Here is a 21,328-nt window from a genome sequence, read left to right on the forward strand (position 1 = left end):
GATGGAGAAGACTACAGAAGGAAAAGGTTTGGCTCCATTCCTAGACTCTTCTCCTGCAGGTCACCACTCAAACTCAAAAAAGGAAACACCCTCTCTTCCCAGGTGGCTCAGCCCCGTGTCCCGTAACTTAGCACTGCTGGCTCTGAGGGGCCTGACTTTTCTAGAGTAAATTTACCAGGAGAGGAATTATAGGATCAGCCATAAAGAATGGGTCAACTCCCCCAAAACTGTCTGCCTGGAAGAAAAGTCAGGACATAACTAGAAAGACAACAGAGAGGTTGGTACTGAGGGGGCAACCCACAGACACTACCTCGGAACTGAAGGCCGGAAGGCTGGTCATGTAAAGGTGGGATAAGAACTTTACCCGTGTTCTGAAAGAAAACCTGGCATACTCAAGAAACAAAAGGGTGGCCAACATGGGTCAAATGTAGTCAACTCTACACTATCTGTTACATTCATGCACACTGGTCTGAATGTGTGAATTTAATCTTCCATAATGTAAAATGTATTTCTCAGAGTTGCAGCAATTGTTTCAAATTTCAAATTATCCTAAGGAAATTCATCATAAAATGTGTAAAACCAATTTTCCTGATACTTTCAGCTTTAGTCCAGACACAAGTGAAGCACTTGGGGAGGTGTAAAGCTGTTGCACACCATCCAGGTACGTTACGGCACAGAACATATCTTATAGTTAGCTGTGTACATATCCTTGGACTAGCAAAAAGCTGGGTTCTAGACTTGGCTTTGCCCTGAGTAACTGGGAGACTTTGAGCAAACTACTTCATTAGCATCTCAAAGCATGAGAGACCCCGTCAGCACAGTGGCCAAGAGGACAAATGAGAATCAAATGAGGAAAGGGACAGGAAAGCAATCAGAAGACTGTAAAAGAGTGTCACATAAAAGAGACACAATTAGTAAACAAACACAGGGAAAAAATACTCAACCTTGCAAGTCACCAAGAAAATACAAATTAAAACAATAAGGCAACATTCTATACATATTGAATAAACAGCACTGCTGCTGGCGCATAATTAGAGCAATCCTTGCAGAAGGGAATTTGGCTATATGTTTCAACAGCAATAAAAACGTTCAAAATGGTTGACCCAGTAAGCCCTCTCCTGATAAAATCTCTCTCCTGCCTAAAAAGATGAAGACCTGAAGATGTTCACCACAGCATTACCCACAAGAGCAAAAGCAAACCGAGAAAGAAAACAAACAAAAGTATTTATTACTAATGCATTCAACAAGATGTGAGTGTGAATACGTGCCACTAACTAGCTGTAGGGTACAGGGTTTCTTTTTGAGATAAAAATGTTTTAAGGGGCTGCCCCCGTGGCCGAGTGGTTAAGTTCATGCGCTCCGCTGCAGGCAGCCTAGTGTTTCGTTGGTTCGAATCCTGGGCACGGACATGGCACTGCTCATCAAACCACGCTGAGGCAGCATCCCACATACCACAACTAGAAGGACCCACAACGAAGAATACACAACTATGTACCAGAGGGCTTTGGGGAGAAAAAGGAAAAAAATAAAATCTTTAAAAAAAAAATGTTTTAAAATTGACTGTGGTGATAGGTGCACGTTCTACGAATGCACTAAAAAACTGAAGTGCACATTTTAAATGGGTGAATTGTGTGGTATGTGAATTAATCTCAATAAAGTAGCTCATAAAAAAGAAAAAACATTTATTATTAATGCATTCAACAATATGTGAATGCCAATACATGCCACTAGGTGACAGGACTAGGAAAACAGCAAGTTTAGACACCCTGCCTTCAGAGAGCTTGCAGCCTCAGTAGGGAGCTTATCAATTAAATAAATGATCAAAATACAGTGGGTGAAAAGTGTTCAGATAGGCACATTACGTACACTAGTGGGAACATTTCAAAGGAACACAAGCTGGTCTTGAGGGACCAAGAAAGGCTTCATAGAAAAAAATAAAAGTGGTGTCTCCACTGAGGTGTGAGGGATAAACAAATGTTAGCCGAATGAAGGAAGGCAGGATGCAGGAGGAAGACGGAAAAGGAGAAGGGATGAGGAAGAGAGAGTAATCCAGGAAGGACGTACCACACTGTCTTTCTCCACGCATCATTCAATGGACGTTAATGTTGTTTCCACCTTTGGCCATTATGCATAATGCTGCTACGAACATTCATGTCCAGGTTTTTGTGTGGACATACGTTTACAAACCTCTCGAGCATATACCTAGGAGAATTGCTGGGTCATATTGTACAAGTGTCGATCATCCACTTTCCTTCCCAAAATCCCAGACAACAGATTCTGACCAATCTACAGTATTTAACGTTCCCCAAATAAACCAAATACTCTTAATTCCATGAGAATCAGAGAAAATCCTTCCACCTGAAACTACTTCTTCTGTTCAGTCTGGCCTGGCAAACACTGCTTTGTTCTTCAAGGTCAAGATCCCCTTCTTCTTGGAACGTTACGCACACCATTCTGCCACCTCTGAAAAGAACTGTCAACTCCCCCATGAGGATCCTAATCCATTTATTTACTCTGACTCCTCTCCAGCCTGAACCAGGACACTCTCTCATGCCCATTCTCTAGGGATAATCACCTAAAAGGTTTTTAACCCCGAATGCCCACTATGTGTCAGGCACTATACTAGGCACCTCAGTAAGCACGTAACTCAAGACTAACAGCCCTGCGAGATAGCTATTAACATCAACGTACAGATCAGAAAACGAGGGCTGAAAGAAGTTAAAGTATCTGTCCCAGGTCACAGAAGTAGGAAAGATGATGGTATTATTCAAACCCAGGTCTGTGGCAACTCCGAGTTTCACATTCAAGACTGACCAATGGCATGAGAGCATGTGAAGGAATAGAGAAGAAAAGAGGGAAGGAAGCGAAGGAGCAGTTGCCACAGCAATGAGCACTTCGCTTTGCCATTTTCAAAGCCCCCTCACAACTCCTACCTCATTTTCTCTTCACAATGACTCTTACAGTTAAGTAGGAAACATATTTTTATTCCCGTAAAATAAAACAGACAAGGAAACCGAGGCTTCAGTAACCTGCTTCAAGTTACCAGCTCATAAGTGAAGAAGGATTTGAACTGAGACCGAAACCCAAGTCACTCAGCCATGCTTCCACTCCCCCAGGACCTACTGCGGGCACAGGGTCACGTGAAACAGCGATGAGGGTCATACCGAGGTGACACCTAAGGTTAGAGGCAGAGAGAAGGGCTCTCACCATTTGAGGTGAGACTTCAGTGACACAAAGGAGCCACCATGTAAGGATCTGGGGACAAAGTGGACCAAGCAGAGGGAAGGGCCTGACACAGCTCAAAGGAAAGAGGGACCTGTGAACAGCCACGGCCTGGACACAGTGGACAAGGAGAGAGTCGTCCCAGAGGACATCACACCCTGGAAAACCACAGGTCAGCAAAGCCGTCTGCAAAGGGCTAGGGAGGAACTATTTCAGGCTTTATGAGCCAAGAGGCAGATCAAGGATCTTATGTAGGTACTTACATATAATAAGTGAGAAAACACACTTTTTTATTGATGAAATTCAAAATATATAATTTATTACAATTTTTGTAATACAGGTTTACACACGAGAAGAACAGGATTTTTTTGGAGGGTGATGACATCTCCCTTAATTCGGGTTCGGGGTCAGGTTCCCCATCATCACATCAGTTGCAGATGCTCACCTGTAAAACCCTTCTTAGCTTGAAGACCACGCTGAAGAAAGGCAGTGAGCTGGCTTCGACCCGCCGCTGTGGTTAGCTGACCTCTGCTGGAAACCATGGTGAGGAGCTGAAGTTGTATTTGAGGTACAAATAGAGGCCATGGAGGCTGCAAGCAGGAGGGCGACATAATCTGATGTGTGTTTTTAAAAGGTCACCCAGGCTGCTTAGTAAAGAAGGGACTGCAGAGGGAGGCAAGGGAAAGCAGGAAGATCCATGAGGGGGAGAGTGCGGTCCAGGAACGAGATGCAGCGCTGGGATTACGGCGCTCAAGAGGGAGACAGATCTGTTCTAGTTGCAGCTACCGAGACCTACTGATGGTCTGAAGGAGGGCGTAAGAAAAGAAGAATCAGAGACAACTCCCAGGACGTTAGCTTGAACAGTTAAGTGAGGAAAGATGAGAAACAGCTTCAGGGGAAGACGAAACAATACTTCTATTTGGAAAAGTTAAGTCCGAGTTAGACAGCTGAGTGGAATGAGAAGTTTGGGGAGAGATTGGGGCTGGAGATGTTAATTGGAGGGCCACCAACACATAAATGGCATTTAAAGGCAGGGGGTGTGAAAATATACTAAGTGAAAGAAGCCGACACAAAAGGCCATGTATTGTATGATTCCATTTATATGAAATGTCCAGAACAGGCAAATCCATAGAGACAGGAAGGAGCTCCACACTTGCTTAGGGGGCAAGGTAGGAGGGAACAGAGAGTGACTGGGTTTGAGGTTTCTATCAGGGTGGATGAAAATATTTCAACATTATATTGTGGGGATGGTTTACAACCCTGTGAATATACTAATGTACTTTAAACAGGTGAGCTGTATGGTATGTGAGTTGTTTCTCAATAAGTTTTCCTTTTAAAAAAATACACTTGAGTAAGATATTTGGTTTCCTGTCAGCAAAAGCATGACAACTGCTATGTGAGGACAGTTTTTTTGGAAATCAGAGATGCTCAAATATCCAAGGGCTGCTGGACACCAAAATCTGGGGCTCAGAGAAGCAGCCAGGAAACTAGGGGTCTAAATCTCAGATAAGTCATCATTTCATTTATTCTTCCACTAGCCTAGCAAGATACCCAGTTTACGATGAAGAAACTAAGGCTGAGAGGATGCGGATCCTGATGGGCATGTCTCCATCAGCTTTCCACACAGACTTCGACACACTGCATCCGGGGTAGAGGCAGGCGAAGTGAAATATTTTCTGATCTCAAGTTCTAACAGTCGATCAAATTCATGTTCTAGACTACAAGACCTGGGATTCTGTGCTGCTCTGGCTGACCTGTGAACTGACTTCCTAATCTAAATCCACATGTTCAATGACAAGGCAGCAATGGCCACATTCCCAACAACTGAAGTGTGCGAAAAGCGGAACACCAAACAGGGTGGGGACCACACATACCCAAGTGCCAGTTACACTGCCCGCCACTCCTTGCCCAAAAGATGTGCCTCAGCAGCCCTGCCCTCTCTTCCCCCAGGCCCTCCCACTTCTCTTCCACCTCCCACCATACACCACCCCGCTCCAATAAGAAAATTACCAAACAGAATGCAAATTGCAACAGTTACACATCTTGGAAAAGAACAGTATCCAGATCTTCTAACCCTCTGAGGTTCCTCTGGGGTCATTCTGCTGTTTCCTGGACAAGAGATTCCATTTCTTTCTCCGGGTCCTCTTAAGGTACCTCGGTTAAGAGAACCCCCAATCTCTGACCCAAGAGCTGGAGTCCTGGTCCCCCAGGAGGAAAACACTGTCTTAGGACATTCATTAAGTACTTCTTTGCACCAGACACATTGTCATGCACTTCAGGTACGTTATCTATAATCCTACGACAACACCACCAGGTAGAAAAGAAACCGGAGCTTAGACGGGTTTTCAAGGAAACTCTGTCTACCCAGAGTCCTCCAGCAAAATGCTGAACCACAGCAAAACAAACACACAAAAATCCTTAAGATCCCAACAGGGACAAGCCCAACAAGCATGTGAAGCTTAAAGTTTACTAAGAAAGCATCTAAACTCCAGAGCAAGAACAAAGCCCTCTGCCATCATAACATGGTAAAGCAATTCTGACGGCAGAAACTCTTTGAAAGCAGGTCCCTCCTAATGCAATTTCATTCACTGGCCCTGCACGGTCTCCAAGGCATCCCCTTTCATCCCCCCTTGGCCTTCTCACTGCAGCGTTAACATGAGTTATTAAAAGCACATAATTGTTTTCCTGCCCTTCACTCACAGGAGCACATCCAGTGTGTGGATAATCCTTATCCTCTCACCAGGGACCTTGGATCTGAATCCCTAAGACAGTTTAGCTAGCTAATTTCTCCCCTTGCTCCCTCTTTAAGTAATTTGATATCAAAGCAGCAAGTCTTTCATTTTCCACAGAAATCGGCGTCAGCAGCTACAAACTCATCCTTGAACAGCCAACGCGAGGTTCGCGATCAGGAGGCGGGTGGGCGCTGGGCCACAGGCGGAAGTCTGCTGAACCCTGCTGGAGATGACCAGAAGCCACCGATGGATTTCTGAACTGGCCACGCAGAAGGAGCATCGACTGGGCAGCACAGCAGAGGGTGTACTCAAAGAGACACAACCTTCGTTCATTCAGCAGCATCTGAGGGCCTACTAGGCACCACGTGCTGTTCCAGGTACAGGGATACTTCTTGTCCTGGAGGAGCTGACAGGCCAGGTGGGAGGGCAAGCAGACCAGCAACTCCAGTCGTGCAGCCCAGAGTGGAGGCAGCTATGACAGCAGCAGGTGCATGCTCAGTGGGCTCCCGCAGGGCAGTACTACAGTCAGAGAAGGGACAAATTCCTGGACAAAGTGACAGAAATGGGAGTGGCCACAGAGGACAGGTGGAATAGCATGTGCAAAGGCAGCAGAACACAAATGCTGCTGTATTTGGAGCTGTCAGAATGTAAATAACCAGAACACACGGTGAACACGAGAGTGGGAAAGGACAGGGCCAGCAGGAGTGTTAAGACGGGCCGCTCTAAACCTTTCACAAAGTCATTATCCCTCTCCTGCTCACGAGACTCCCGTGCCACACACAGTCTACTGCCACAGTGCCACGGGGGCTTGTACCTGTACGCCCAGTCAGGAAGCCCCGAGAAAATAGTAACATGGTCATGCTTCCAAAGAAAGTCCATAAATCCTCAAGTTATAGATAGTGTAAGTTATAGAAGTGGGAAAAAAATGACAAAAAGTCCCAGGGAACTGAGACCCTTTTCATGTAAATAGTTGCCCTCATAACTTATCTTCTGCGTTCACTCATATTTGCACATATTCGAGGGTACATGTGGGGCATAGAAGGGCAAGAAATCCCTAGATTATGCCGTCTTCACCAGCAAACAACCAGACAGGTTTACATACGGCAAGAAGGCTACACAGACCCCCACCTTAAGCCCAGGATCATTTCTTTTCTTTCTTGGCTGCTCTTCTATTCCATATTTAATTTCAATGCAGCAATACTTAGAAATGTTAATTATCAACTCTATGAATGTACCATGAGCTCTCCAGAAGAAAGGTCACCCAATATATTAAAATATCCATCATTAAAATAATAACAAACTACCACACAACGTGTAACATCTAAGTTATACAAATGAGAAAATGGAGGCATAGGAAGAATTTAATTATTGATCTGAGGTTACAGCAATTAGAGGTTGAGGTTAGTGGAAAGAACCTTTTAGACCTCCTGATTTCTGTCCTTTTCTCAGGAGACTCCAATTAACCAAATACCATTATACCCAGGCCTTTAAGGAGACAGCGATTTGCTCAACAGTGTCAAATGTCCCAGTTCCTCTCCTGTTAAACTTAGCGTCTTTAGATCACTAATTAATATGATCTCACATAACCAGCAAGCTCCTTCTCTCATGGAGCTTCTGAGGGAAGACAGCCACTGGCCAACTAAACATGCACTGATTCTCTCGTTAGAATTGTGAGAAGTGCACAAAGGAAGAGAGCAAAAGGCAGGAGCACCTGGTCCTATGGGGCCCTTGTAAAAGGCCTCCAGAGGAAGTCCAGACCAGGGGAGTCACCTGGTAACGGGGGCAGGGGATGGGAAAGGGGAGCGAGCAAAGGCCCTGCCGTGGGAAGGAGGATGTGTGTCTGGGAGACAAAGTCCAAGGCAAGGCAGCTGAGGGAGGCGGAGGTGTAGGCAGCTCAGGGAAAGGACGTGGGGCCGTGTCATCACGACTGACGGTCGTGGGAGACCGTTCACATGTGAACGCGAAGTCTGTGGCAAAGTGGTACCAAGAGAGAACAGACAAAAGGGGACATGACAAAAGGGGACATGGACGAGCCCACGGTAAGCATGGCACTCAGAACTCTAAGGCCCAGTGAGCAGGGTCCACTCAGACTGGATGCTGCACCTGGCACTGTGTTTTCAGAGTGGCTCGGTCACAGGGAGGTTCAAGGAACCACAGGACTGGCAGCAGGGCGGGCAGCACCCTCGGGGGCTTGAGGAAAGCTGCTCACCGGTCACCAAGCAAAAACTCAATACAGTGGGCAACAAATAGACCATGCCCATGTCACCACTGAACCCCAGCCTCCCCAACACCAGAGATTGGTTGTCCTGGGAACTCTGCCTTAGTCAGTTCCTCCCTCACTGCAAAGAAACCCAAAGCACAGATCACGCAGATGGCCAGCTCCGACGCTGATCTTGCTGCTCTACTGCCGACTCCACAGGCAGCATGAAGACAAACACAATTCAAACAAAACACTAAGGGTAACGGAAACCAAGCACGCACAGAGAAGCTGTGCCGCCACCCGCTGGGGACTGGCATCCGAGTGGTCATTTGCTTGGGTCCCCTAAAGTCCTAAATAGAAAGCAATAGCTACTCCACACCAAGAAGGACACAAAGAACCACAGTAAGGGGCAAGTGCTTTAAGGACACTGGTAACAGAGAGCCACAGGGGCTCACGAGAGGAGAGTTCATTACTACAGAGATGCCATGGAAGTCACTATAGAGACTCGACACTTCCTGTAAAGAATGCTGGAGCTCCAACAGGTGCCACTGGGAAGACAGGCTTTAGGAGCGAAGAGTATGGCATGAGAAGGACAGACATGACATTCAAGGAACAGAGTTCACACAGTTGGCTTGAATGAAGTTTGAGGACACACAGTGACACAGGAGAGGATGAGGCTACACAAGAAGAATCGAGTCAGATTCTGTGATGTGCCTTGGAACTTTCTTCTAATTCTCAACTCTTTTTCTGCTTAAGAACAATGCTGGATGGGGGCTGGCCCCGTGGCCGAGGGGTTAAGTTCACCCGCTCCGCTGCAGGCGGCCCAGTGTTTCGTTGGTTCAAATCCTGGGCACGCATATGGCACTGCTCATCAAGCCACGCTGAGGCAGCGTCCCATGTGCCACAACTAAAAGGACCCACAACGAAGAATATATAATATGTACCTGGGGCCTTTAGGGAGAAAAAGGAAAAAATTTTTTAAAAATTAAAAAAAAAAAAAAAAATGCTGAAGGGGCCAGCCCAGTGGTGTAGTGGTTAAGTTCACACACTCCACTTTGGCGGCCCAGGATTCATGGGTTGGGATCCTAGGTGCAGACCTACACATCACTCATCAAGCCATGCTGTGGCAGCGTCCCACATACAAAACAGAGGAAGACTGGTACAGATGTTAGCTCAGAGCCAATCTTCCTCAAGCAAAAAGAGGAAGATTGGCAATAGATGTTAGCTCAGGGCCAATCTTCCTTACCAAAAACACACACACACACACACACACACACAATGCTGTATTTTTTTTTTTTTAAAGATTGGCACCTGGGCTAACAACTGTTGCCAATCTGTTTTTTTTTTTTCCTGCTTTATCTCCCCAAACCCCCCAGTACATAGTTGTATATCTTAGTTGCAGGTCCTTCTAGTTGTGGGATGTGGGATGCCGCCTCAACGTGGCCTGACGGGCAGTGCCATGTCCGCGCCCAGGATCCGAACCCTGGGCCGCCACAGCGGAGTGTGCGAACTTAACCACTCGGCCACGGAGCCGGCCCATAATGCTGTATTTTTTATGCAATAGCTATAACTGAAACCCTTTCCTCTCTCATTTTAGAAAAGCATATTGGGATGCAGTAAGTCAGACTGATGCAAGGACATGAATCTTCTCCCTTGTTTTGCAAAAGCAATCACACACCAACTTCAATATTTTTGTTTTGAAGCTAATGATAATTGAGATCTTAGTGTAAGTTCCGTCACGAATGCCTTATAGGAATTAATGCAGTTAAACCTTACAACCACTCCATGAGAGACACGCCACTCTATTATCCTGGAGTCAAGGAGACTGCTACAATCACAGGAAACAGAACAGTCGGGGAAAAGCAATGGCGGGGGGGGGGGGGGGGAGAGAGAAATACATTGATTTTAAAAATGCAAAGACAGAGGAGCACCAACTTAGTAAATGCTGGGATGTGGGGGTCAAGGAGTGCAGAGGTTGAGCCAAAGTCTCCACTGGGACACCCGGAATGAGGGGTAGCACTGTAGCAGACAACGACATGCCACTCAGTACAGAACGACTGATTCTCCAGGCAGTGCTGCCCTCTCCAGAAAGTGTTCTCCACTGGACAGAGCCCCCCGGTCCAAGAGCACGCCCCCTCCTGAGAGCGGTGTGCATTCAGCACCCGGGCGTCGGAGAGTAAAGACCTAGTCCCTCAGCACACGGCAAGACATCTCTCTGAAGGGCCATCCCAGCTTCAGAGGTCCCGTTAAGTGGGCTGAGACCTTTTCCACCACTGCTGGGAGTCCTCTCCAGAAAATGCCCTCAACAGAAGAAAACTACCCCCACAGGGTAACCTGCATTACCGGGAAATACGGGAGTAGAAAGGCCTGGCCCTTGGTACAGTGCAGGACAACTCTGCAGGGCCGTCCCAGCTCAGAGCTCAGTGGGCCGGCTGAGGCCTTTGCTGATACTGCGCTGAGGCCCGACTTCTCCCTCTGCCCAATCTTGCCTCCTTCTGTTCCCTTCAATGGGTGTTGATCCCAGGAGCAGTGCCTAAGAAACTTCCCACACATTCCTCTCCATATCAGAGAGTGCTTCCCAGAGAACCCAACCTGCAACACACACTGAACTGGCGTGAGCGACACAGGCAGAGAGGGAGGATGACGGGAAGCGACTGAGTTCTGTTTTTCACGTGCTGATTTTCGAGTGCCTATGGAACATCCAAAGGGAGGTGTCCTGCAAGCAGCAAAACAGACATATGTGGGGCTCAGAGTGAAATCTGGGTTGAAAATAAACAGACTACGACTGAAACCCAAAAAGCAGATGACACCCAGGAACAGTGTGAGGAGAGAAAACGGAGGAAAGAACCAGAAGACAGTAGCCTTGACACGTAGGCAAAGATACTGCCTGATACCATCAGTGCAAACACCACGAAGTGCATCCCTGGTTTGGGAAGTCAAGACGGAAGCTGCCCTTGAGGGGAAGCAGGGCCTGGAATGGGGCACAAAGAGGGCTTTGGGGTTCTGGCATGTTTCCGACCCAGGTGCCAGGCACAGGGGTGGTCACTCTGTGAAAATTCACTGAGCTGTACTCTTATGAACTGTGCACTTCTCTATATAAACGTTACACTTTGACATTTACATTTTACATGATACAGGAAAAGGCAAGGGGGACCCCTGCAGAAGGCTTAGAGGTAGAGAGAAAAGCAGTAGAGTATGGTGAGAGAGGGCCCAGGGGGAACAGGGCGTGAAGAACACGGTGGGCAGTGGCATCAGGCACCCCGGGAAGCGTACAGTAAGGAAGGACGGGGAGCCGAGGACACAGTGGAGTATGTGTCTTCTTACCCACAGAGAGCTGGGAAACACCATCTACCCACCTAAACCTCAGCCGGGTGTTTACGTGGGCCAGCACCAAGAGTGCTCTCAATACACTCCCTTGAAAAAAAGTATAGTTTGAATTCACTTACCTTGATCTGACAAAAAATCCAGCATGGTCTGTAACAGGAAGGACAAGTGCCTGACAGAAAGAGCAGGATTCCCCATCCTTCGGGAGGCATAGACCAACTCATGAAGCAAACGCATCTGGACGGCAGCCCAGCCTCGGTGCGTGCCTGCGATGAAAGTCACAACATCATAAAGCGCTTCAGGAGGGTGCACTGGCGACAGAGCAGAAAGCGTGAGCCTCTCTTGGAAATGAGCTTAATGTAATGTATAAAACTTGGTGATTTAAAGACAAATGCCTCAACCAGAAAACTCAAAGAGCCACACAAAACATTTCCCCTGTGCCTTCTTATCCTGGAAAAGAACTCTAAAGTGATGTTTCTTCATACGTTAAAAAAATGTCTCATACTATTCTCTCTCTCTTCCGCAAAGACATAATTTAAAAAATAACCCCACTTTGAAAATATCATAAGCTTAGAACAAAAGATTATGTTTTCAATGGCATGTCTTTGAATTACAGACATACGTTTTTTAGAAAAACACTAATATTTGATGGGCCTTCATTATTGACAACCAAGGACATTCAATTAAAAAGCACAACATTTCTCTAAGGTATAAGTGCAGAAAAGCAGATAACTAAATTAGAAAAAAAGGTTATCAGTGGACTTTCATGGCTGCTTCCTCCAAAATAATTCAGCATGTTTGAAATTAAAGGCAGGGAAATCAGTTGCACAGCCGTTGAAAAGTATCTCTTTACAATCACAGAATTTTAGAATTATTTATTCCATTTCCCTTTTGGCAACAATTACTACTTTTAAATATTTTCCACCTTAGACTTTTTCATGAAGAAGACATGGTAACAGGAATCCAAAACAAATAAGTTACCACCTGGTGTTGTGCATCTAGGGGCCCTAGGGGCTTGGTAGAAAAGCTGGAGAAAAATATTTAAAGACTCCAATCAAAGGGTTCCTCCTGTCATGGCCCGAATTGACCTCCTCTCCCACTGTCCTGCCCTACACGGCTGACCATCCCTTTTGTATATTTCCACTATATTATGCACAAATTTTGACCCCTAGGCACTATCCGGCAGGTGAAGTGAGGCACCTATAAACTCGTGTGCTTGTTTCTTCCACCAATCCTTAATTTCCCTGGGAGCCAGGACTGTGTCTTATTCATTCTGGTCTCCTTAATGTCCAGCAGGATGCCTGACACACTGTTGGTACTTAACCAGCATGTGGGTCAAGTTGAAAGCCTGATGAAAGAAAGTGCCCCTATTTTTCAGACGTGCAAACTTAAGCATAGAGGGTAAAATGACATGATTTCTGGGATTGGCTGTAAAATACTTCAACAAAGAAAGAGAACAAATAAAAGAAAAAGAATGGTATAAATAAGGTAAACATGGCAAAATCTTGATAATTATTTAATCTAGGTGATGGGCTCACTGTAGTATTTTTTCTAATTTGTATATATTTAAATTATTTCATAGTAATTTTTTAATTGAAATTCTTGGAGCTGAATTTCAATTAAAACCTGCGCGCACACACAGCCATCACTTTATCTCATAGTAGTCTATCTTACAGAAATCTTTTGGAATGTAAAATGGTAGCCCTTTTCATACAACAACAGACAAGGAAAGAAAGATAAGTCCCTTCAGTATGTCCACAATGTCAAAAGAAGCTAAGACCAAATGCCAAAATAAAATACGAGATTTTAAAAAGGATTAAGAAGCTGAAACCAATGCCGTGACTAACCAGCCATGAACTCAGAATGACCCAAACTAACTAATCTCAACACTACCATATTGAGAAGGTTTTCTCATTTAAGAATTGGGGAAATATCACTTTGCTGATTTTTTTAAAAATAGATAATGATCCACTGCCTACCAGAGGAAATTTATAAGTAAGACTGAGTATAAATTTTTTTAACACTAAGTACCGTAGAAGTCATAATTTCTACGTGATTCAAATTGCTCCTCCTATAAAATCTGAATTTTTTTATGCATAAGGCAGATTTGCAGCACATGACCCAGTGATAAAATTTTCAACACTCTTGTATTTGAAAACTTCACCAATTTGAGAGTTTATTACATCAACTATTGCCTTTTAGCGAATCCATTTGCCTTGCCTGCCTCTTTCATAGGAGTTCCTGGGGAAAATTTAATGCCTCACTCAGGAAAAGGCTGAGCAAAAGGTATGGTCAAAAATCTTCATATATAACAACACGAATAAGATTAAAATGATAATAAACAGCCCATAAGCTGGCAAATACACACAGCACACATCTGTGTTTCCATCTTGACTTTCCGTAACCAGCTATTGAAAATGTTCATTTCAAGAAATAGGTAGAAACACATTTCAGGTCCCGAGAACACAGACAATTCACCTTTTATTCACAGCTACCGGGTTTAGAAGATTTCCATTTAGTTCTCTGAGAAAGGTTGAAAGTGGTCCAGAGCAACAGTAGTGATGGGTTTAAAGTGATTTTTATTTCTTATTAAAAATATAGCCAGCTAACATCTATCATTTTTACTTTATCTGATGTCACTCCCTTACCTTCTTTCCCCAACTCCTTTCACACAATGATGGTGAATGGCCGCCCCCCTCCCCCAAACAGAAGGCCAAGCAAAAAGTACCAAATCACTTGGAAGTGTGCTTATTTGTTTCATTTTTCAAAAGAAACATGTTTCATTCATCTATTTAAAAATTAAGATCAAGAAACAACCTCTATACAGTAAACGGCAACAAACACGTGTCATTGTAGCTGCTCATTAGGTTTGTTCCCACACCACACACATTTACTTGGACACCTGCCATGTGCCAGCAAGGGGACAAGGTGAGAGTCGGGGGCTCTGCTCCCACGGGGTTCACAGGCTAGTGGGGGAGGCGGATGTTAAATCACTGCCCCAGGTGTTTTTTAAATGAACTTACAAATTATGGAGAGTGCTGTAAGGAAGAACAGAAATCAACAAAAGAGGACGGATAAAAGGATCTCATTTAGGCTGAGGTTCCACTTAGAGGACCTCTCTGAAGAACTGACATTCAGCTGAGACCTGAAGGGTGCCTGATTAAGCAGGTGAAGAACAAGGGACGGACACTCCTGGATGAAGGAAGAGCCATTAAAAGACCTCTGACAAACAGACTCAGACATCAAATATACCTGGCCCCAGTTTAGAAAGAAAAAAACTAAGACAACTCCTAGTGTAAGCTGCATAAAGCCCAGGTGGATTGCTTTTACTCTGGAGCCAGCCTGCGGTTCTATTCAAAGGATACAAAAAAAGTAACTGGAAAGCAATTTCGATCTTTCCTGAAGGCTCTCAGAAGCCAGCTAATGCAGATTCCATTCAGAGCGCACATGGAAACTTTTAAAACGCCCTTTCTCGTCTCTATAGAGCAATGGTATCACTGCTTTAATCCTCTTCCCAAACACTAACCTCGCCCCATGAAATTTCCCGGGAACAGAGCCCAAATGAGCTCGGACACACAGCTCTCCCCTTCTCAGGCTCAAAGGTCTCTTCTCGTCTCTTCCACCAATAACTCCTAGCCTTTCAAGTGTGAATCCCACAAATTTCTGGGGCTTGTCCAGTGACTTTGCCCTTAATTCCAATCACTGCTACCAGAGGGCAGGAAAGGGGGCTACCCTGGCAACATCCACTTCTTCTCAAGGGGGCACAGGCCTTGTCACACTTGGCAGTCAGTGCACTTCATTTCACCCCTTTCTGAGGGCAGCTCTGGAATCAGATCTCACCTGACAGTGTTCACTGAGCACTGTCCTAAGCACCTCACAGGGACTGACTCATTCAATCCTCATAACATCGTCCCCACGAAACAGATAAAAACCATCATCCCCATTGTACAGATGAGGAAACAGAGACACAGGACACTGAGTGACTTGACCAAGGTCACACAGCTAGTCGGTTGTGGCATCCACCCTCTCAGGAGCTGCACAACCTTAGGAACAACATTTAACCTCATCAAGCCTCTGTTCCCTCAAGTGTCACAGGGGGTTCACAGCACCCACTCACCAAGCTGTGAGAAATGACGCTACACATATGAAACCATTCACCATGAGGCCACAGGTAGCCTTGGTGTGGCTTAGGAAAAGATGTCCCTCTGGGAAAGCACAGCCCACAGGCACAAGGCTTAGCAGGGTGTGCTGAGAGAAGAACCAGTGTATGAGACAGACAAAGGGGCCCTCCATCTGGACTTCTCCAGCCCTGAGCCAGGGCAGAGAGCTGGGGAAGCGCAGCAGGCTCTGGGTTTCAGCCCTCACCTGTGCCGGTGGCCAGCACCCTTGTGCAGGCCACAACCTCAGGCAGGGACCCTGCCTAGCATAGCAACTGCTCTATGTTCATCACTTAAAATACTGGGAAATATTGAAGAAAATGTGAACAATCACATTTTGACAACAATCAATTTTTTCTCATGTCCAATGAGGACAACTTTTTTTAATAGATAAAAATATCCTTGACTTCAAGACTCACTATAAAGCTACAAAAATTAAATCAGTGGGTATTGGCAAAAGAACAGACTAATAATCAGTGGAACAGAACAGAGAGCCCAGAAACAGACACACCTAAATAGAGTCAAGTGGTCTTTGACAAAGGAGCCAATGCAACACAATGGAGCAAAGACAGTCTTTTCAACAAATGGTGCTGGAATAACTGGACATTCACATGCAAAAAAGTGTATCCAGACACAGACCTTACACCTTTCACAAAAGTTACCTCAACATAGATCACAGACACAAATGTAACATGCAAACTATAGAACTCCTAGAAGATAACATAGGCAAAACCTAGATGACCTTGGGTTTGGCAATGACTTTAGGTACAACACCAAAGGCACGATCCATGAAAGAAAGAACGAATAAACTGGACTTCATTAAAATTAAAAACTTCTGCTCTGTGAAAGACAATGTCAGGAGAATAAAACAAGCCATAGACTAAGAGAAAATATTTCCAAAAGACGTATCTGATAAAGGACTATTATCCAAAATATACAAAAAATTCTTAAAACTTAACAATAAGAAAATGAACAACTCAATTAAAAAAAGGGGAAAAGACCTGAACAGATACCTCACCAAGAAGACACAGAATGACAAATAAGCATATGTAAAGATGCTCAACATCATATGTCATGAGGGAAATGCAAATTAAAACAACAGTGAGATAGCACTACACACTTATTACAATGGCCAAAGTCCAAAACACTGACAACACCAAATGCTGACAAGGATGTGGAGCAACAGGAACTCTCATTCATTGTGGTGGGGATGCAGAATGGTTCAACCACTTTGGAAGACAGTTTGGTGGTTTCTTACAAAATTAAACATACTCTTACCACATGATCCACCAATAGCACGCCCTGGTATTTACTCAAAGAAGCTGAAAACTTACATCCACACAAAAACCTGCACGCAGATATTTATGGCAGCTTTATTGATAAGTGCCAAAACTTGGAAACAATCAAGACATCCTTTAGTGGACGAACGGATAAATAAACTATGGTCCATCTGGACAATGGAATATTATTCAGCACTAAAAACAAATGAGCTATCAAGCCATGAAATGATATTGAGGATCCTTAAATGCATATTACTAACTGAAAGAAGGCAATCTGAAAAGGCGACATACTATTATTGCAACTGTATGACATTCTGGGAAAGGCAGAACCAAACAGACAGTAAAAAGATCAATGGTCGTCAGGGGTTGTGGCGGGTGGGGGAGGGATGAATGCATGGAGCACTGGGGACTTTTAGGGCAGTGAAAATACTCTGTATGGCACTATAATGTGGGTACATGTCATTATACATTTGTCCAAACACACAGAATGCACAACACCAAGAGTGAACCTGAACGGAAATTATGGGTTCTGGGTGATCACATGTTCAGTATAGGTTCATCGACTGTAACAAACGCATCACTCTGGTGGGGATGTTGATAATGAGCGAGGCTGTGCGGGGGCAAAGGGGATATGGGAAATCTCTGTACTTCACACTCAATTTTGCTGTGAACCTAAAAGTGCTCTTAAAAAAAATCTATCTTTAAAAAAAATAGGGGGCCAGCCAAGTGGCATAGTGGTTAAGTTCGTGCACTCCGCTTAGGTGTCCTGGGGTTCGCAGGTTCGGATCCTGGGCGTGGACCTAGCACCACAGGTCAAGCCATGCTGTGGAGGCATCTCACATAAAGCAGAGGAAGACTGGCACAGATGTTAGCTCAGGGCCAGTCTTCCTCACAGAAAAAAAAAAAGTAAAAAAATAAAATCACACAGGGGAAAGTGTGGTGGTAGGAGGAACATGGTACAATTAACTCTTACTATTAAAAAAAAAACAGCACTTCTCCAAGGCACAGGTGACACGGAAATAGAAGTAAGTCCACTCTCTGTGCTGCACACCCGTATGCTGACTGCAGACACCCCTGCACATCCGGGTGCACCCAGTCCACACAGACGGGTGATGACTGCACACCTCTAAGTGCTCCTTCTCTGCTGCTCGTCTTCTACCTATTAATGTGCTGAGAGGAAACAGGATGGGAAGTCACCCCCCGTTTCAGAAGAGCATGTAAGGGAGGCCAACAAGCTTCCTGTCACCTTTTAGTTCCCTGCTCCTCACCTTTAAGAGCAAACCATGGCTGTGACACACTCCTAAGAGCACTGTTCAGTTTACACGCCTTGTTCTTGTCTCCCATGTCTCTCTTCTGAGAAGCAGAAAGGCGCTTACAACCAGACCGCCAGAGTGGCTACAAAGAGGCCAGGAATTCAGAAACAGCCTCAGCCCAGAAGCCACTCCCCAGAAAGCTGGCACTGAGTGGATATGAATAAAGTAAACGTAGGCCAGCGAGGACCCAAGAGCCAAGCTCTCCTGAAAACCTGCGTGGTCTCTTCACTGCTGTCCTCGTTGTAGCTCCAGCCCAGGCGAGCTTCCTGCAAAACACACCAGCCCAGCGCAGCGGCAAATCTTATCTGGATCCCAAACCCCTCATCCTGCCAGAGTCTGACCTTGGCTCCCAAAATCCAGCGACTCCCTAATCACACATCACACCCTTCCTCTCCTTTCTTCACTGTCCTCTGCCTGCCTGGTCAGCCTGGACCTAGAGCCGTACTCTCAGGCTCCCCCCTTCTTGACTCCATTACCAAGGAGTGTTCCCAGCAGAAACAACACTAAGTGGAGCCCACCTTGCCCTTCTGGACCCCAACTTCCCCATCTGTAAGGAGAGGGTCAAAGCTGGATCATTCTCTAAGAATCATGTGAGAATTTTCCAAGCACATATGCCCAGGCCTCACTCCACACTTCCCCCAGCCTGCCACTGAAGAAGAGCTGGACCTGGACCAGCGTGGGAAAGCAGCTGGCTCGGCACTGTAAGGTGACAGGCGCAGGGCCCAGGGACAGAGAGCAGGAGCGGGGACAGCTCAGGCAGAGGGCTGGCCCAGGCACTCCATGAGCAGTGACAGGACCCACTGAAAGGTTTTCATTTCTTGATTGCAAGTTCCTGTTGTTCTCAGGCTCCAAGATAACGTTCTGTCCAACACCACATGGTCTTGGTGCTTCAGACACTAAAGACACTCCTGTGACCACAGCTGGGGCAAAGCTGTTCAAAGAGAGTAGAAGCAGCCCTGAGAAACCAGTTAAAGGCCCCCAAGAGGTGCCATGTGGAAATTAGGACAGTCTCTGGGGAAGTACCTTTCTGCCACCGCCCTGGGGTTCCTTGTCTGTAAAAGAGACATCAGCACTGAAATCACAGGATCGTCAGTAGTACTTTACATAGTACTCACTGCCCATCTAAAAGTGCCAACCATGAAACAGGTGCTCAGCAAACCTTAGCTTCCATCCAATCTCTTAGGAGAAAACAGAGAAAAAAGAAATTCCAGACAGGAAGAGCAGATGACACGGCAGGTGGGAAAAATCTGTCACAATTTCTGTTTGGGTAAGATGGTGAAGTAGGAGCTGGTAGAGAGTGGCCAGTGAGCGAATTCATATGTGGTTTATCCTCAGCACACGGCGTGGTGTCCAGCACAAAGCAGGGACCAACAAATGTCTGCTGAAGAGCGAGACCTTCCAGAGAGTCTACGCTCGACCTCTTCAGCTGGACCATCGCCAATGGCTGAGACAAAAGCCAGGGACGGAATTTAGTTTCAAAATTCCTCCACTAACAGTCATAGTGAGCCACAATCACTGATAATACCCAACACAGACAAAAGTCAAGTCCCATGTTTAATACAAAAAAATCAACAGCAAGGGTACAGGATGGAGGAGACCTGACAAGGTCACGTGAAAAGGCTCCATCACGCGAGCCCAATTTAAAAAGGGCATGCGCTCAGGCTGCATAAATGGAAAAGTATACAGTGTGCCCAGTTAGCAATGGGCCTGCCAAATCTCCCTGCTGTGGCTGCAGAGAGGCAGGACAACTTAGGCCCTAAAGACAAAACTCCAGGGCTGCTCCACTCCTAGCAACCCTCCTGAGCACACATGCTTATCCACTGAGCCTCAGCTCTTCCCACCACACAGACCGGGGCACCGCAGGCCAGAGCGGAAGTGCTCTCGCCAGACGCAGAGTCAGCCCGTCCCATCAGCTTTAGGTCTCTTCCCTCCACAGGAGTGGGAGGCGAAATGAAAGAATGAGTTCGTTCCATTCCAGCACCCCTTCACTTCCCAAAGGCCGCATGCAAAGACCCTCCATCTGCTATGCTGCTCACTCAGTCTCCCTTTGCTCTTCCAAACCCCAGGTCCTTTCTTCTAAATGAATTTGGAAAACATTTTGAAAAAATATTTTTAAGTAATTTTGGCCAAAAAAAATTTTAGATATCTCTATGCTCTCAGCGGTATGGCACACTGCAGTCTGCATGCCAAATCTGGCCAGCCACTATTTAGGAAATAAAGTTCTACTGGCTTACATGTTGTCTATGGCTGCTTTCACACCACAGCAGCAGAGCTGGATAGTTGCAACAGAGACCACATGGCCCCAAAGCCTAAAATATTTACTATCTGGCCCTTGACAGAAAAAATTGGCCAACCCCTGCTCTAAGCTAATCAGAATTCATGCTGAGAATGTGCTTTAACAGAGACGGACTCGATCAAATCAGTGTTGCTTTGGGAAGAAGGTTGGAATGTTGGAAGTCTGGAGAGAGTAACTTACGAGGAACTATCACAGAACTGGAGATGGATCAGAGGAAGGCTCTGGAAGGACCTGAGAGCTCTCTGCGAACACGTGGAGGGTCACCATATGCGAGAAACTGCCTGTGTGTTCTTATTTTAGAGGGCAGGAACTGCCTTCTTTACCTCTGCTTCGCTCACAGAACACACCGTGACACCAGGCAAGGGTGCAAAAAACCACTGCTGAATGAACGGACACGAAAGGAAAAGCAGACGCGCCGTGAGATATTCCAGTAGGGGAAATGAGGAGGAAGGTGATGTTTTTACTCAATGTGGGGGGAGAGCTAATAATTAGAATTATCCAAAAGCAGAACTGGACTCGTCATTGAGACCATGAGCATCTCAGGTCAGTACAGGTCTTTAAGTTGACACATGTGACCATACAAACAACACGCAGGACAGCCCATTTTTGCCCTTGTGGGACAAGAACCTGGATGGCACCTCAGCTCTTTTCCTGTCTAGAAGCCTATGCCTGTACGAACTCTAGATGGGAACTGGAGGAAAGGGCTATTATTTCCTACCCAAAACAGTAGCTAAAAGTCTTTTTTTTCTCCTGCTAGTCAGACTTTGCCTGATACTGGGCATTACATTTGTGTATACTTGTTAT

At 45.7% G+C, this 21,328-nt stretch overlaps 1 protein-coding gene across 9 annotated transcripts in view; it reads right to left on the bottom strand.

Annotated features, from left to right (window-relative positions):
* TRAPPC9 (trafficking protein particle complex subunit 9) overlaps positions 1-21,328 on the bottom strand; it is a 626,356-nt gene that overhangs the window by 529,507 nt on the left and 75,521 nt on the right. For all 9 annotated transcript variants that reach the window (XM_070631024.1, XM_070631026.1, XM_070631021.1 and 6 more), the window contains one exon: positions 11,601-11,744. In XM_070631024.1, the coding sequence (XP_070487125.1) occupies positions 11,601-11,744 (144 nt within the window). The remainder of the gene's footprint in view (positions 1-11,600; positions 11,745-21,328) is intronic.

The sequence above is a fragment of the Equus przewalskii genome, chromosome 8 (assembly GCF_037783145.1).
Source record: "Equus przewalskii isolate Varuska chromosome 8, EquPr2, whole genome shotgun sequence".
In the NCBI taxonomy this organism is placed as follows: Eukaryota; Metazoa; Chordata; class Mammalia; order Perissodactyla; family Equidae; genus Equus; species Equus przewalskii.